We start from the raw sequence: 18,751 nt of genomic DNA on the forward strand, positions 1-18,751 counted from the left end.
GGTCTAATGATGAGTTGTGCGAGCGAGAGTGATAAGCTCATTCAGTTGTAAAGATTAAAGACGGCATATTTATCTCTTTAATGGGAGCAGTCGCATGTGCAGTCCTACACTGTCAACACCTACTGTACACTTCCCCACAAGTTCTGCCAGTCAGCTTATGGTCATTCTGCCAAAATATAAGCACATAGACTAAAGTGAAGTCTGTGCAGGACCTTTTAAGATGTTGGATTAATGTAAACTTTTTAATGAGTGATTTAATATCACTGAAAATTACATTTTTACTTAGAGATGGCAAGTTTTTTTTAACTGATTCTTTTTGTTTGTTTGTTTTCATTGGCAGAAACAAGTTCCACAGTTTAAAGCACCCTCATACCTGAGGTTTAGAGGTAGTGTTCAAATGATCAGGTCAGCCACAGACATTAAGTATGCAAACATACGTCTCATTTGAACCAATTTGTAAGTTTTGCTTTGGGACTGTCCCCAAGATCCTGCAAGAGAAAATTTTTGGATTGTATGGTTTTGGTCCATAATGCCGTAGCATCTTTACCTTTAAAATATAACTTTGTTGCGATTTGGAGCAATAAAAGTTGGCATATGATTTAAATTTAATCTTAAAAATCTAATGACTGCATTTCAGTACTCAAAAAATTGTTGAGCTTTAGAACTATTCGGCTCCTTATAGTTAAAATCTACACCTTTCCTTGTTTCATATACACAAAATACCATGGATCGTACGCAAAATAAAACATGCTGCTAAGGCACAGATACTTAAGCCCCGCCTCTAATTTTTCCCTCGCTACCTGTCAGTCAAGCCTGAGTCCCGCCTCCTCGCTGCCTGGCTGTCAATTCAAGTTCGGCCCCGCCCCTTCATCGTCTGTCTGAACGTCGCGGAAAAAAAGCAGCATCGGCGGCCGTTGGGGGAAGAGAGTAAATAGAGAGAGAAGCCTCAAGATGGCTGACTCGCAGGGCACTAGTCACCTCTCTGGAGCTGCCTCTGGTGCTGCTGCTCCTACTGTAGCCTCCGTTCAAAGCGCGCTCGGCAAGCCGACCGAGGCGAAAGGAGCCCTTGACAGCCACTCCCAGTCTTCCCGCGATTTCAACCAGCCGCCGCCGCCCAAGAAGGTCCGAGTCGAAGAGAGGAGCGTTAAACCCAAGAAACTCAACAGGGACGGAGGAGTGGGAGGCAACGGTAGCGGTAAAGAGAAACTCCAGCAGCACACGAAGCAGCAGAGTTATGGCAGCAGCTCGGGCTTGTGGAGCTGTAGTCCGGTTAAGACGGCCACCAGCAGCAGCAACAACAACAACCCGTCTCCGGTGGGTGCTACTGGTGGGTCCCAGACACCGATAACCCATCACAAAGTCTTTAAACAGAGCGATTTCTTCCTCCACAAGGCGCCTTCTTCCTCCAAAGCCAAGAAACTAAGTAAGGATAAACAGCGAGAGAAAGAGAGGGAGAAGGGGAAAGGAGGCGGAGAGGAGAAAAAGAAACATAAACTGTTGTTGACCTCCGGATCTGGGACTACTGTTATTAACGACGTCAGTAAATTTAATAACATTTGTGCAGCGAAGAAAGAAAATGGGGATGTCACGTTGCCACCAAAAGGTAAGCCATTATGTTTTCATCTCTTTTATGTGTTAGTTTAGGGGCATTAATAAACTTTGTGTTTATTATAAGCAGGCTAGAGTTCTGCCCTTTTATAGTGACTTGGCTAGCCGCTCGGGATACGAACATGTGGCCCGGAGTGTGCAGTTTCTCTGCCTTCTAATCTGCGTGTAAACGGTCCCGTTTTCGGAATGGCTGCTGTTCAAAAAGGCACCCCTTAACGTCATGCAAGATGCCCGAAAAAAATCCTCGAGCGTTGCATTAATTGATATTTGGTCGCTCGGGAACGTGTCCGCGTCGAGTTTACAGAGTGTGAAAGCTCAGCAGTTTTAATCGATGGAGTCTCTGCGGAGTATGGCTGCCAGCTTTCCGTCGCTTATTCACCCGCTTGTGAACCCTCGAGCTCTACTGGAGCAGCGTTCCAGAGGAGTATAGTCGCGCGACCTGGCCGTTATCGCAACCAGCCGCGCTCGTGCTGCGGTAGAGTTTTTATTTTTTTAACGTCGGATTGACTAAATATATCCACGTTTGTTTATATACGTTAGCCACTAACCCAGTACAGTTAAAAAATAAACAAATAAATAAATAACGGCATCTTAAAAACGTTTATAAAAACGAGCTGTAATTTGTCACACCAGCGTTATAGTTGAGACATGTTAATCAATGACATCCCTGCGCGTGCAAGTATTTATTTTCCTTGGGAGCTGTGTGCTGGCGTTACATGTGTGCTGTCATAACAATATAAAAACCGCCCGCCATTATAGGGTAAGTGTTGTTTTGGTAGAGCACCACGCCCCCCTCTGTAACCCCAGGCTGTAAGGGGAAACAGACACAGAGCTCCGTGGCTTGTTGATACTGCATCATCTACAGTTGTGCATGCAGAAATTCAACCCTCACACCCCCAAAGCATTAATTTCTACACAGACATCTTTATTGCTACATTGTTGTAATTACAATTGGACTTTAATGAGAATATTTTGTTTTGAGCGTGGCCACTGGACTTGTTAAATGCCATTTAGATGGTTGGGTGGGAGAGGGGGATAAATAGTCTTATTTTCTCGATTGCGTCCTTTAAAATGGTGCTGTAAAAGTATTTGCCCCCTTCGTGATTTCTCATTTCTTTTTCGCACATTTGTCAGACTTACTGTTTCGGGTCATCACACACATTTGATATTGCACGAAGTTAACCTGAGTAAATAAAAAAACAGATTTTTAAATGATGGTTTAATGTATTAAAGGAGAATAGCTTTTTAAATCTACCTGGCCCTGTGTGAAAAAGTAACTGCCCCTCCTTGTTAAATCAAAGTTAAAAGCAGGCTTGATCACTTCCAGAGCTTTGAAAACAAGAAATCACTTAAATAGAACCTGTCTCACAAAGTGACTAGGCTAAAAGATCTCAAAAAGTAACACATCAATTAAAACTCAAGAACAGATGGGAAATGGTAATTGACATCTGTTAGTTTGGAGAGGGTTACAAATCCATTGCTAAGGTTTTCTGACACCAGTGAACCACAGTTGAGAGCTATTATCCACAAATGGAGGAAACTTGGAATATTAGTGATGCTTCCCAGGAGTGGCTGGGGATATCCCAGGAGCTTGATGATCCCCAAGACTTTTGGAAAAATATTCTGGACTGACAAGACAAAAGTTGATTTTCTTTTTAGAGGGTTAACATCCCCTCACATCTGGCATAAAACTAACACACAATTCATATTAGGAATATTATGCCAACTGTCAAACATGGTGGTAGCGTGATGGTCTAGAGCTGTTTTGTTGCTTCAGGACCTGGGTGACATCCCATAATTGATGGAACCATGAATTCTGCTCTCTACCAGAAAATCCTGAAGTAGAATGTCCGACCCTCAGTTCGTGCCCTGAAACTCAAGTCCAGTTGGGTTATGCAGCAGGACAATGAACAAGTCTGAAAGGTCCAAAGAATACATATGTATATTTTGGAGTGGCTCAGTCAAAGTCTGGACTAAAATCAGTTTAAGAATCTTTGGAATGACCATAAACAGGTCATTCATGGTAAGAAAAAAAAAAAAAAAACCCTCCAGTGTGGGTGAATTTAAAAAAAAAAAAAAAAAAAAAAAAAAAATTCTGCAAAGAGTGAGCCAAAATTTCCCCACAGCGATGTGAAACACTTATTGCTGGTTATCGTAAATACTTGATCGCAGTTCTTGCTGCGGCGGGTGACATAACCAGTTATTAAGTTCACAAAGTATTATTTTTTTTCCACAGGTAGGTTTGGAGAGTTGTTAGCTTTTTGGCTTTTTTTTTTTTGTTTGTTTGTTTTATTGTTGTTGGTTTCCTCAAATCAGTAAAATTATTTAAAAACTTCATTTTGTATTTCCTCAGGTTATCATTGTCTAACATTTAAAATTTGTTTGATGATCTGAAACATAAGTTTGACAAATATGCAAAAAACACCAAGAAATCAGTAAGGGCGCAAATACTTATTATCAGTGTCCTTTTTTTTTTTTTTTCACTGCATTTTATTATTGTCACACCAAAGCAGCGTGCCAAAACCCATGCATATGCACATTTGTGCTTGCCAACGTGCGGACATGTATTCACTTGTTAAATGTTTAGACACTCACAAGGGTGGTCACATGTGAGTGCATGATGTCACCCTTTTCCAGTTGTGTAGTTTAAGAGATCATGACATACTCTGAACAGTCACCGCAAACAATTAGGGTACCAGAAGGAAACGTGTTGTTGGCCTGTAGCCCTAAACACTTTGAGACACGCAGTCTTGTAAACAGGCTGCGCTGAGTGTCACTTTAATATGTTCATGTAAATATGTGGCTGGTGGCAGCGTTTTATTTAAAACACATAGATGTGGCTTTAATGATCACCCACAAAACATCACACGATTTGCTTTGGAGATAATGTGCCATTTTTTCCCCCAAACTCTGTAATGAATATTTTCCATTAGGCAGTTATACCACTTAAAGTCACTTAGTGCAGCTTATGATTTTCATTTCTGGACCTGACTAGCTAAATATAGATGCAGCCTTTAGTAGTGATAACTAAAACCACTCCTGCAACAGTTTCACCGAGGTGCTCTTGAGTAAAGCACTGAACCTCTAATTGCTTTAGTGAGCTGCTCAATGGCCAGCAGTAGGAGACTGTAATTATATTAAGTAGTAGATGAGGAAGTGTGTGAATGTGGAGCTCAAAATGTACATTAATTCTAAACAAAATGAGAAAATTGACAAGATTGCTGTTCTGCAGAAGGACATGTATTTGAGGCCAATTTATGCTCTGACCTTCCTGCAAGGAAAGAATCTTTCCTACAGGGATCCAAAGGGTATCACATCATCATGGTAATATTATTAGTGGCAAAGGCAAGTGCCAGGGAGCTGTGACTGCCAGTTACATTTGATGCTGAAATAGGATACATGAGTCAGACAAAGTGCAGTGAGCAGTAGAACAAGAAAAGGGAATTTTTAAGATGTAGATATTATTAAGAAGTCGGGCTAGTCACAAAGCAAGTTTGACCTTGTGTAAGGTATTTCCGCAGCCTTCTGAGCTGTTGTTGGCTCTCAAGTTATATTTACACACAGTTTGATATTGCAAATGCAGTTTGTCGAATACATTTAGCCATACTCAGAGGTTTTCAGAGTTTTCATGACCAAGTTCCAGTTAAAGCATTCCAGTATTCAAAGAAAAGGTTGCACAAAAATGACATCAATACCAGTTTTTCTTTTTAAAAATAAATAAATAAATAAAATTTTATTTATATAGCACCTTTCTAGACAGAATCACAAAGTGCTGCACATAAGATAACAAATAATAAAAGGGTAAAAACAGACAATATAAAACCTCCAAACAGCAGAAGTAGCTCCTCTCGTCAGATGTGCTTCCAGTCTCTTCTCTTCATTCTCAGTCTCTCTGCTGAGTTCCAACACCTAATATAGAGAGTTACTTTCATTAATTGTTGTGTCACATAATTAATACCACAAGCAACAAGGATAAGCAGTTGAAAGGCTTCATCTTTCCAGCAGTGTATGCCAGGCGCTATTTGCAGCCAAACAAACTGTACATAAAGAAGCCTTTGAGAAGCTCTAGTAGGTATATTAGCTGGTACTTGTATGTTATTTAATCATCAAGTACATTGCCTACCACTAACTGAATTGAAATTCTTGTTCTGCACTGCTATATCACAGAATGACATGAACTGTTGATAAATGAAGTTTACTGTAGTGCTGCGCAAAATGTTACCACTGGCCACAATTTGTCAGCGAGCCTCCCTTAAGTGGCAGTAGCTGATGTTTTACCTTGGTTTTATTGGGCTTATAGCCAGACAGGCTTTGCTTGCTGCTGATCTCACATCATGTAGTTGCTGTTTACTTGGTTTGTTTACCAGCTAGAGTCTCCACACTTACCTTTGTTAATAACCATTGTTAACGGAAAAAGCATAAGTGCTTCCTATTGATTGAATAATTGAAGCTTCATTTGGTGTAAGCTTTAGTCCATCAGTGCTTACAGTCAACAAATCTGAGAGCAGATTCTGTAGATAATAATTCATCATTACCTTTTGCAATTTTATAGTGATATTTAAAGCAAAATTCCTGTCTCTTTTCATTTTAATATGCAGAAGCAAGAATATTAGCAAGTCATTAAGTGTATCTGTTTGTGTAAAAGACTAATATTATGCCCATTCAGACACTTGTGCTGTATAATGCAGAGATTAAAATTCATGTAACCAGTTCTGTTTTTGGCAAGTGTTACGGTTGTTTTGTGTTGCAGCTTTGACTTCTCTGCATTTCTATCTACTGTTAAAAGCCCATAATTAGTTTATTTGTGTGGATGTAAATTTACCATGCTTAAAGAACCACCAAATATGTCTAGAGCTGCACATCTGTGGTCGATTACACTGAGGAGAAAATTAAGCTTAACTACCATCATCACCCAATTAAGTTTCTCTTAGTTATTTTTTTATTTTTATTTTTTTCCTCTGGAAAAAAAAAATTGCAAGATCCTTAGCGCAGCGTGTGCAATGCCAATACAATGACAAACACTGTATGAGTCCTATTGCTAAATCATTTTGGTTGGTGAAGCATGGATTTGCCACATCAGCAGGGGTGTACTGACCATCTGGAGTAGCAGGATTTTCCTGAGAGACAAGTGTACCTGCAGCCCTGCAGTGATATTTTTTGTTTTTTGTTTTTTGATCATCCCTAGATTTAACAACTAGTTTCACACATATCGTGTATTTTTCCATTAAACTCGCCTTCATTTCAACATGTACTGCAGCCGTATTTACGGTTGCAGTACATGTATATACTGATGGGAAACTGATAAAACGCTGTTACAGTGTTTTGCATTTTGATCTTTTTCTCCTTAAAATATGCACACATGCTTGGCCTTGGGCGAGTTTTTTCTCCTTCCCGTTATGCTCAGCATGTCACAGAGAGCATGTTTACTGCTGAAAATGTGAGCTTGCAAGTATCCAGCACATTTTCACATGAAAATTCTCCTCAAACTGTGTTGTTCACAGTGGAGAGCTCAGTGTGTCTAATCTTTGAAGGCCTCAGATTCTTCCAGAAAAAACAAGATTTGCATGATCCTGTTAATTAGCCCCCCCCCCCCAAAATCCCCCAACAAAGAAAAAAACACAATGGAAAGATGCAGAAGAATTCAAAGAAATAGTATTAAAATTAGAATACAGTGATCTAAATTACATGAAAGGCTTTAAAATCTTGGTATGATTTACATTCAAGTGTCTATCATGCCAATGACCACTATGATGTTAAAGCATAATGAATCAGAATCTGTATGAAACATTTGCAACATTTTACCTTATCGTAATTAATATTCTCCAAATTAAAGGCCCTCAAAGTACATGTTTTTGGCTCAAAGTCTGACACTTTTTTCATCCACTCGTTTTCTTTCGCTTATCTAATTCTGGGTTGCTAGTTAGGGCGTACTTTGGAAAAGTTGTTAGTCTATTGCAGGGCTAACACACAGAGACAAAGTCTTTCATGCTAGATCTGCACAAGAAGCACATCCCTCTAAGCTAACGGTTGGTAGCTATATAGACATTCCAGGCTTTAGACAGTGGCACCAATGGTGGCGTATCCTTGGGCAATGGCCACTCGTTGCCTAGGTAAGCCTCTAATGTATTTACTACCATGTCATATGTCAATCAGCAATATCCTGCAGTCTCACTGGTAGTTTCTGTTGAGAAAAGTTTTATATCTGGAATGATCTTTTTTTCTTTTTCTTTTTTTTTTTTTCCTCCCATATGTTGTTGAAGTCATTGACTACTTGGGGTTGCCAAGTTGCTGCAGATAGTTTCTTGTGTGGACGCAGCCTCACTGTTACGCCGATATCCAATCCCAGAATCACCAGTTAACCTAACAAGCATGTCTTTGGACTGTGAAAGGAAGCTGGGGTATCCTTAGGGAGCCCACACAGGCACAGGGTGACGAGCCAACAAATGAGCAAAAAACATGCATGCATGGAAAGCCTGCAGCTGAGTGGAACCTTCTTGCTGTGAAGTGACATTACTTACCACTGGACCACTGTGACATCTTTCCCAAGTAAACAGAACCTCAAATGAAACTTTGGCCTATATTAGAAATTATTTTAATTTCACAAGAAAAACCTCGGCTAGAGGATAAGCCTGGTATCGTAATGGCAGTATAAAGCAGACCTTTAGCATAATGAGCCACCTATCACTCATGGTGATATGACTGTTTAAAGTTGACCCAAAATGCACTTTTTGACGTTTTATCATGTGAATTACCAGCTAACGAGTAAATATGGGCATTAAGCTGGTGCACTTTTGCTGTTGAAACTATGAGTTATGCTACTTAATTTTTAATGGCAGACAATTGGAGAAATCTGGGTTTCCCTTTGAAATGTAACAACTTTAAAATGTCAGAATGTACATATTTTTTATTTTTTCTGATAAGTTTTTTTTTTTTTTTTTTTTTTGACTTTTCTTGATGAGAAGAAATGAGATGCAGATGAGTGGTGGCGTCGTTGAAGTTTACAAACTGCCGGCCTCTGGCTCTCTGTCTTTCAAAGTCTTATCTCTCCTGTGATCATCCAAAGAGTGAAAACCACCTGCTGTGTTTCCCTTCAAACTGGCTGCTGCTAGAAAATCAGAAAACGGAATGAAGAGGGGGAAGAAAACATGCTTCAGTCACATGGATACCATTCATTTCAAATTCATTCAGATCTCTAGTTTTGTGCTGTTTTGCCCTGGAAATATGAACTTAGCTTTAGAACTTGTGACCCTCGGAGCCTTGACATCTTTTCTCGGATCGTGTCATCAGTTAAAACCCTGGTTTCACCCTGTTCTCTTTCTGTATTTCACGGGAAAGCCCCTTCTCTCGAGGCGAGAGAAATCAACATGCTTCACTGTATATTTTCAGTTCACATCAGCCACCTGGACTAATTTACTGCCATTTCCTCTAAAGTTAAGGCTTATGAATGTTACTGCTCTGGCATGGCCTTACATGTTTTTATAAATCTGGCAGCACATCTGAGTGAGCGCTCCTTTGTAGCCTGCTTCCTGTGGAGCTAAATTGTCGTTTTGAGACGTGCTGTTTTTTCCACTAGGCAGCTTACACTGTCTAGTAATTTAGCAGCATTTCTTTTGCATAGGGAACATTGACATCCTTAGCATTCCACTATTAACCACAGGCTATGAGGAGCACGATCACCTGTGTCTTAAGTAGCAAAAGCAAAACAATCTGCTGAAATGTATTTAAGTACTATGATGGAAAAATGTATCAATGTACATCTAATTCTCCTACTGCTCCTATAAGCCTTTTTACTTTGAAGGCTTTTTTTCTCCTTTGATCCCACAAACAGGGAGTGCAACCACACTGTGTTCACTTTCCCACTCCCTACATCCACAGAAGAGTGAACAGTCTGAAAACACGGCTTCCTTTCAAAGATGGATCCGACTGAGTTCAAAGGGGGAAAAAAAAAGTTATCTGGGAAGGAAAAGAAGTAATGGCCAAAATAACACTATGGAAAACACAAAAGACTTTTTTTTCATGGGGAAATGAAAAAATATAAAGCAAATCAAAGAAAACGAGGAATAAAAAAATGTATAAAATGAGTGTTATTTGAAGATGGGTTTTTAGCTCAGCTGGAGGGGAGATGTGCAGATTTAAAGAATAAATGTCTGTTTGCCGGGGTGCCTCACACTTAAACACACCTTTCCGAAAGCTCTCCAACAATCCAGCTGAAAAGGTGTGTGCATGTGATACTGGCATTTTAAAACTGATGCTCTCATCCGCAGCGATTTGCACCGAGCGTTGCATTAGAGCACACTCCAATTCCTCAATGTGCTACACTTGCTCAACACTCAGATGGAGAAGTGCAGGAAAAGAAAATAAGCTGAAAAGCAAAGAGAGGATTTTAGGGCTTTTAAAATTAAATAGGAACATATTAATGATAGTAGAGGGTTACGTTTTTTGGGTGTGAGGTGTGTCTTGATGAAACTGTGCTATTTTGAGTGAAGTTGCAGAGCGGCTGCTGCATTCGCAAAGGGTAGGTCATTGCAGGGCTTAGATAAAAGTATGGGTTTGGCGATGGGATGATTTTTTTTCCCCTTAAGCAGTAGGGAAAAAACATTTGTAGAGGAAAGATCAACAAAATTAAAAGTCAAGAGTGATAGCAGAGGTGAAGGGCTTGGCAAGAGAACAGGTAAGCTGTTAGAGAAGCAAATCGGAGCGAGCGAAGTGCACTCACACATCTGTGTACATGTTTGCGTGGGGGTACATCTGAGATCTCATGCTGATGCGCTTTCACCATCGAGACATGAAACGTTGCTCACTGCTTCCACAGATCACTCCACCAAGGACAAGGCGAAGGAGAGGGAGCAAGAGGAGAGGGAGAAGAAGAAGGTCAAAGAGCGAGAGAAAGAAAAGGAGAAGAAGAAGCACAAAGTGATGAATGAGATCAAGAGGGAGAATGGAGAAGTCAAGCAGCCGATTAAAGGTTGGTGGAAACTCGCACACATGCATACTAAGTGACTTTTATAGAGATGAATTAAATTATTCTTTCTATTATTAGTGAAAGTTGCACATTAAAATGGATCAGCGTTTAATTTGCTGTCGCTGGCAGAAAATATAACTACTAAAATAAAAGTAAACTACAACTACAAACGTAAGTGTGTTGTGTGCAATAAATGAAACAAAAACCATGCAAATAAAACATATCACACATGTTGCAGTAGCATAACATAGAGTCATAAATAGTGTTTTTTCCATATACAAGTGGAGCTCAGATCTGCTGCTAAGGTAACCAAACATGACCCACTTCCACAGTGCGCTGTACAGTAAATCATCATTATGTTTCCAACGTACAAGCTGCATACACAACTGCTCAGCATCCCAGTGGGTGTTAGGGTAAAAAAAGAAAAAAAATTCTATCACTGTGCTAGAAAATGTCCTGTGTAGCACTGTAGCTGTCATGGCTGAACTCTTCAAGTGTGACCAGAGTTACAACCTTTTATTTTCACTGAGAACTTGATCCCTGGTGTTAGGTTGACCTTTGGACTTTGCTGCTCCTCACATGTAGAGTTGGTGCCTATGGTTTATTTAGCCCTTATGGTTTATTGAATTAAGGCAGCAGTGGTTGTAATAGGAGAAGCTGAGTCTTCACAGTCTGTCATCCCCTCCTGTTCCCATTTCTTGCTGCCTTTGTCTCTGCTAGTTCGTCGTCTTTTATAATCTTTGTAGCTTTATTGGTGTTTATTTCTGCCTGCTCTTGTTCTCAGGTTGGTTTAAATAAGTATTTCTGATGTGATTCTTTAATGTTTGACCATTAGAATACATGTTTTACAGTAGCTCGGTTTATGTGCAATCTTATTTTTGTGATTCTGATGTTTTTAAAAGCCCAAACAGAATGCTCAAAATATTTCTCAATATAAAGGTCCTGACTGTAATTTCAATTTGAAAATCCTCTTTTTTTTTTAATGTTATTGATCAGGGCTTTTCCTGGGTTAAATGAGCCTTTGTGGGGATGGCTGTGTGTAAACACAAGTCCTCATGCAGTTTTGCATACATTTTCCTGTTAACTACCCATTTGATAAACAAAAATGTATCTCAAGTTTGATTAAACCTTATTAAATATTGAAAAAAAAAAGTTGGTTCTTTGGTGGAACGCCAAAACCACTTTGTCGTCGTCGTTGTTGTTTTTTTAATATGCAATTATCTGACTGTGTTCATGCTACTTTTAATGCTTTTCCACGAGCAGCACATTAATGGTAGCTTCTGTGTTGAGCAGCAGATGGTCTGAAGATGACCATCTCCCTGATGATCATCTTCAGGGAGATGGTCATAAAGGATTAGATGGTGTATGACCTATTCGTTACTATACACATGTCACACAGTTGTTTGATTAAATACATCAGCGCAGCTAAATACCAGATAATATTAAATCCCATCTCCTGTAAACATATTTTGATGTGTGTATATACAGTGGCTTGCGAAAGTATTCGGCCCCCTTGAACTTCTCCACATTTTGTCACATTACAGCCACAAACATGAATCAATTTTATTGGAATTCCAGGTGAAAGACCAATACAAAGTGGTGTACACGTGAGAAGTGGAACGAAAATCATACCTGATTCCAAACATTTTTTACAAATAAATAACTGCAAAGTGGGGTGTGCATAATTATTCAGCCCCCTGAGTCAATACTTTGTAGAACCACCTTTTGCTGCAATTACAGCTGCCAGTCTTTTAGGGTATGTCTCTACCAGCTTTGCACATCTAGCGACTGAAATTCTTGCCCATTCTTCTTTGCAAAACAGCTCCAGCTCAGTCAGATTAGATGGACAGCGTTTGTGAACAGCAGTTTTCAGATCTTGCCACAGATTCTCGATTGGATTTAGACACCAGACAGGTCAGGGATAAAGTTACTGAGAAATTTAAAGCAGGCTTAGGCTACAAAAACATTTCCCAAGCCTTGAACATCCCACGGAGCACTGCTCAAGCGATCATTCAGAAATGGAAGGAGTATGGCACAACTGTAAACCTACCAAGACAAGGCCGTCCACCTAAACTCACGGGCTGAACAAGGAGAGCGCTGATCAGAAATGCAGCCAAGAGGCCCATGGTGACTCTGCACGAGCTGCAGAGATCTACAGCTCAGGTGGGGGAATCTGTCCATAGGACAACTATTAGTCGTGCACTGCACAAAGTTGGACTTTAAGAAGAGTGGCAAGAAGAAAGCCATTGTCAACAGAAAACCATAAGAAGTCCCATTTGCAGTTTGCCACAAGCCATGTGGGGGACACAGCAAACATGTGGAAGAAGGTGCTCTGGTCAGATGAGACCAAAATGGAACTTTTTGGCCAAAATGCAAAACGCTATGTGTGGCGGAAAACTAACACTGCACATCACTCTGAACACACCATCCCCACTGTCAAATATGGTGGTGGCAGCATCATGCTCTGGGGGTTTTTCTCTTCAGCAGGGACAGGGAAGCTGGTCAGAGTTGATGGGAAGATGGATGGAGCCAAATACAGGGCCATCTTGGAAGAAAACCTCTTGGAGTCTGCAAAAGACTTGAGACTGGGGCGGAGGTTCACCTTCCAGCAGGACAACAACCCTAAACATAAAGCCAGGGCAACAATGGAATGGTTTCAAACAAAACATATCCATGTGTTAGAATGGCCCAGTCAAAGTCCAGATCTAAATCCAATCGAGAATTTGTGGCAAGATCTAAAAACTGCTGTTCACAAACGCTGTCCATCTAATCTGACTGAGCTGGAGCTGTTTTGCAAAGAAGAATGGGCAAGGATTTCAGTCTCTAGATGTGCAAAGCTGGTAGAGACATACCCTAAAAGACTGGCAGCTGTAATTGCAGCAAAAGGTGGTTCTACAAAGTATTGACTCAGGGGGCTGAATAATTACGCACACCCCACTTTGCAGTTATTTATTTGTAAAAAATGTTTGGAATCATGTATGATTTTCGTTCCACTTCTCACGTGTACACCACTTTGTATTGGTCTTTCACCTGGAATTCCAATAAAATTGATTCATGTTTGTGGCTGTAATGTGACAAAATGTGGAAAAGTTCAAGGGGGCCGAATACTTTCGCAAGCCACTGTATATAGCCAATATAAATTTCAGTTTGGGATAGGCAGCCAATGAAAAGAAAGATGGCTTAAAGGGGGAAGAAAGGGAGCCAAAATGGTTGGTTTCTGACAGTAGATGAACTGATTGGTCTCACACAGGCCTGGTATAAGATCGATAAGCATTATTTTAAACTACAAAGCAAAAATTATAAGCTGCTCAAGCAAAACTTTTGTGTGATTGGCCCTCTTCAAAATCCATTTTCATGTCCCAGAAATGGAAAAGTTAAAGTGGTTGTCTTTTTATATTATAGTTAATTAAAGCAATTGACAAAACCCCCAACTCATTTTAATATGATTAATAATTGCAACCCTAAATATGTTTAGCTTTGTTACTCTCTCATGTAATTGCCTTTCTGTGCTTGTTTCTGTTGTCAGGCATGATTTTAACTTCCTGTTTATTAGAGTGTGACTGATGGGTGATTATCTAGACCAAACTTTTAAATATTCTTGTCACAGATCTTCTTAGAATGATGAGAAAAATATATATTTTTGCTCTTAAACAAATTTCTTTTGTTGTTCAGTTTTGTATACATTAAGATGGTGGTTTTCTTTGAACACTTATCTGCATCCATAATTGATGTAAGCCTGCTGGTGATGAAGTCAGGCTCTCCTGTGTGCGTGTGCGTGCACACCTTATCAATGCGGTGCAGTGGCGACTTTCATTGTTAACCTTTTGACAGTAGTGAATTATTTGCAGAGCGCTGTGATCATAATCTCCGCCTAACTGTACGCGAGTAATCTGAGTTCAGCCGTTTATCAACAGGGATGTTTTGCTTTTTAAGATTCGCCCCATCCTGCCCTTTTTTTCCCTTTTTTCTTTAAGAGTGACACAGGCTCATACACACAAACCACTTATTGACACATGTGCATGCCAATTTTACTTCAATTGATTTGATTTGCTGGAGAGCTCTGGGGGAGTCTTTTATGGTATGTCACGACCCCGCTGTGACATTTCAAGGACTTAGCTGTGCTTTGGGCACATAGCGTGACCAGTGGCTGCAGATGGAAATTACAGAGGGATAAATTGGTGCACTATTTCAATCTTTCCATTTTCTGTCAAAAGGGCACACTTCCTAGTAATGCTGGTTCATTCCCTCATTATGAGGGTAGAGTTAAGAAAAGACTGGACTGAGAGCAAGAGGCATGTGTTAATCCTGCAGCCGTCCTGTGAGAGAGGCCGCTATTTAATCACTTGTTTAAGGGACGCACTGAAACCTGCGATTAGATTTTTGAGGCGAGGCGGGGCGGGGGGGCTCTCCCCACCAGAGAGAAGGTTTTCTGTAATAGTGAGTGTGGCATTTAATCAGAGGGTATTACAGTGACAGAGAGACCGGGAGTGAAAGTTAGAAATTTAATCAGTGAGAGAGTGTTAAGTTTACAATTGAAAAGGACGACCAAGAGAGAGAGGGGCAGCCAGTGGAAACGTGTATAGGAAATCAATAAGCAGCAAATGACCATTCTGACAGTAAGTCTGCTTTACTGCCAGTGAGGCTGTTTGATAGTGGGTCTGTGTGTGTTTATTTGAGTGGGAATTTATCTGACCTTAAACTGATCATGACCATCCAGCCAAATGCTCCATCTATGCATTTGTGTGTGTATAAACAAAAGGGAAGTTGCAGTTTTTGCCCAGGAAAAGTCATCAGCAGAGTGAACATGTACAATATTAAGTTACAATTTTAATTTTTTTTAGAGCAGCTGCCAATGGCTGAACAAGTAGACCTATTATAACGGATAATTAAAACTGGTTGTTAGCAGATCAAATTAAGTCTAATGATTTAGTTCATTGGTTGGTAAAATGTATTTTACCCTAGATATAATGTGATTTTCTACAGTAATGAATACAACAAGCCTGACTGATACAAGATTTTTTTTAATTTTTGGCACGTAATAATAAGCCTGTCACGTTTACTTCACAATCACCCGATCATAATAATTTCAGCTGACTAAATGTACCTGTTTAAACACAGCTTGATGAAACTACATCACTATTTTCATGTTGTTTTTCACCAGTTTTGCCCTCTTCTATTAATGGCACTTCAAGGTGATCAAGTTAAACTATTGTACCGGCTGCATTGCAATAAGCAGCTGTTGAGAATTAACAGCATGGATTTAGCTGTTAAGCCAAAACATCACCAGTGGGAGCATGTTGGTTTTAAGCCAAATAGAAAGAAGGAGCACAATAACTTGTTCTTTGTAAAATTTGCAGAAATAGGCAGCTGACTTGGTAACATAGACTGTTGTGTAGAGTAGATGTTTCTGGCACAAATTCACCTGCTCCCAACTTTCTGGGTTGAAGGTCGAACAACACTTGTAGTTTGGTAAAGCAATAAAGTTGTTCTTCAATGTGTTTGGCCTGTAGCCTTCATCAGGGTGCACGTAAAATGAACAAAAGACAATTAAGCCATCAACTGTTTGTGCCATCAAGTGAACATTATACAGTTGAAACAGTTTTTTATTGGTTTCTGTTAGAAGTGTAGATCCTTGTTCCCCTTTACAGATCTCAAATAGAAGAGCAGTGAACTATAACAAGATATTTGTCGCTCTTCCTGTTAAAAGGGAGTTTTTTCCTTCCCATTGGTACCAAGTGTTTACTCCAGTGTGATCATCTGATTGTTGGGCTTTTTTTCTTTGTAAAATTTGTAGGGTCTTTCCTTGCTATATAGAGGACCTTGAGGCAACTGTTGTTATAAATTGGCACTATATAAATAAAACAGTATTGAATTGAGTTTTATAATCCAGAGAAGATTTAAAACCAGAAAAAGCATGTTTTCAAGTGGCAACATTTTGCAGCAACTCCATTTGTCTTATTATGATTGTCATTTTTTAAGGCCTTATTTTTATTTATTTAAATCAAGTATATATTCTAATTTTTCAGAAAAATAGGTTATATTCATTAATAGACACTTTCAGCGTTGGTACGATAAATAATGAAGCACACTGAATGTGCTTCAAAGCAGGCTATATTCCAGATAAAAGACTGAAAGGTACAAAATCACCACCTACTGACCAATCAGTTCTCTGGAAAATAACAGGCTATTTCCTGGATGATCTCTGGGACCTTTTGACCTTGGACGTTTTTGTGTCTCACTAAAGAGCATTAATATAGATTTCTTTTTTTCTTGCTATTGGCTGTAAGCAATTTTAAAATGGTTTCATATTACTGTAATCTTGTATACAGTGTTATGACGTGATCATAATTGTCACATTCTCCGGTGAATTAAAGATAGAACCAGTGAAACTGGTAAATTTACATAGCTGGCATAGCACTTTAAGTCTTGTTGACTAAAGCTTTTAGAGTGCACACATTCAGCTAGAGCTTTGTAGTACTACACTTACTATACAGTGCTTTTTCTATCAATCACACTGCTGTTTAGGTAACAGCAGCTTTGTTGCCTTCAGATTAAATTATGTCTTTAATCACGTCACATGTTTTTTTAAATGTTATAGGTTGATCGTCTTCGTAAAATATTCCGCTGTGCTGCCGGTTGGCCTCTCCATGTTTGTGATTGGTCACACGCTGCCAACACCACCTCGTTCATGTGTAGCTAGATTGGGAAACCCTGGGTTCAGTTATCCAGTTGATAACCGCCTTTGTGTGACTGCTTAGCCTGACGTTGGGGTAAGTGAAGCCAGATCACAGAAAGAGATCCTGGGTATGTTGAACTTGCTTCATCTGTGATTTGATGGAGGTTATAGGAATAAACGTCTGTTTGGGTGTACAGGGAATTGGGGGAGGGTGACTATGGGTTAAAGCGCTTTTGGATTAGTAGCTCAGCTATTGTACTGCAAATACCCCCACCCCCGCTGTGCTTTCTTCTGTCTCCCTCCTTTCTTGTGTGGCATTGAACTTGTGTGGGGTACACACTAGACTAAAGCTGTGTATTTGTGCATGTGCGTTAGTGAGGTGAGGGCAGCAGCATCACTGTCATCATGACTGAAGTGCACGTATATATTTACTGTAAATGCATACGTGTCCATGTGTTTACACAATAACTGTGGAATCAGAAACTAGCAAGCAACATGTATCCAAATTGTCATGCTTTGACACACACACTCACACAGAGACAAACAGATACAGTAGCACTTTGCATAAATTTGCATGTTCCACGTTGTCCTGCCTGAGGTGTCTAAGAGATGGACTGCCATGTACGGTATTATGTCTTTGCAAATATGCAACTGGAGAGTGCGCTTCCTGGCTTAGTCATATCTGCTTTTCTCAAGGGATTCAGTTTCAATGTTCTTCACTTTATTTTATGTATACACCTCAGGAGATATACGCCAACTGGGGGAAAACTTGCAGTGAGTCATCTGCTTAAAACAGTTAGTACTCGTTATTCTCAGTTGTTTTGTTTGTAGGGCATTAAACGTTCACCTGAATGTGTTTATTATTAGATGCTTTAAAATAAATAATAAAAAAAATCCGAGTAAAGCTTTTAATTTTACTGTCTTTTGTTTTAACCTGTTTTTGGAACTTCACTCCTTTTATCCTCCTTTTTTTCCCCCCTTCACTTTATTTTACTTACATTTTGTGAGCTGCAGTTATTGAAAGAAGACCTAATTCACTGATTCAGCGACATAAGAGACACACGGCACTGGGATAGAAAACTATAGGAGAATTCTGCAACAGTGCGGATGGCGGTAGAAGTATAACTTCAGGAGAAGGGGGGTTGGGGGCAAAGTCAGCCAACTTTTGATGTGGGTTTTATCACATTTGACTGATGACTCTTGCATTTATTTCTCAGTGACCACTTAAGTTAATGTTAATACAGATGATGTGTCAATAAACGTGCCTCCTGGCATTTTAAGATTGCTGCTAACTTGCAAGACTTGCTTCTTGAAGGACTTTGGAGAAATCTATTCTCACAGCAGGGAGCTGGGAGAGTTTGTTGATCCACCGTGCATCAAATAACACATGATGGATTCTAACAAATCTGTCATGAGAGCCTCTTCAGAGTTGGATTTCTTCTTATTTTGTGGTATTTCACAAAAATCCTTCAATAGTTCCTTTCTCCCCTCTCTCTTTTTCTCTC

At 39.8% G+C, this 18,751-nt stretch overlaps 1 protein-coding gene across 1 annotated transcript in view; it reads left to right on the forward strand.

The window, feature by feature from the left end:
• Positions 1 to 835: 835 nt before the first annotated feature.
• LOC116309855 (lysine-specific demethylase RSBN1L-like) overlaps positions 836 to 18,751 on the forward strand; it is a 43,317-nt gene continuing 25,401 nt past the window's right edge. The window contains exons 1-2 of the mRNA XM_031726569.2: positions 836 to 1,603; positions 10,421 to 10,573. Coding sequence (XP_031582429.1) covers positions 952 to 1,603; positions 10,421 to 10,573 — 805 coding nt within the window. The 5' untranslated portion in view covers positions 836 to 951. The remainder of the gene's footprint in view (positions 1,604 to 10,420; positions 10,574 to 18,751) is intronic.

This window comes from Oreochromis aureus, linkage group 17 (genome assembly GCF_013358895.1).
Source record: "Oreochromis aureus strain Israel breed Guangdong linkage group 17, ZZ_aureus, whole genome shotgun sequence".
NCBI classification, from domain to species: Eukaryota; Metazoa; Chordata; class Actinopteri; order Cichliformes; family Cichlidae; genus Oreochromis; species Oreochromis aureus.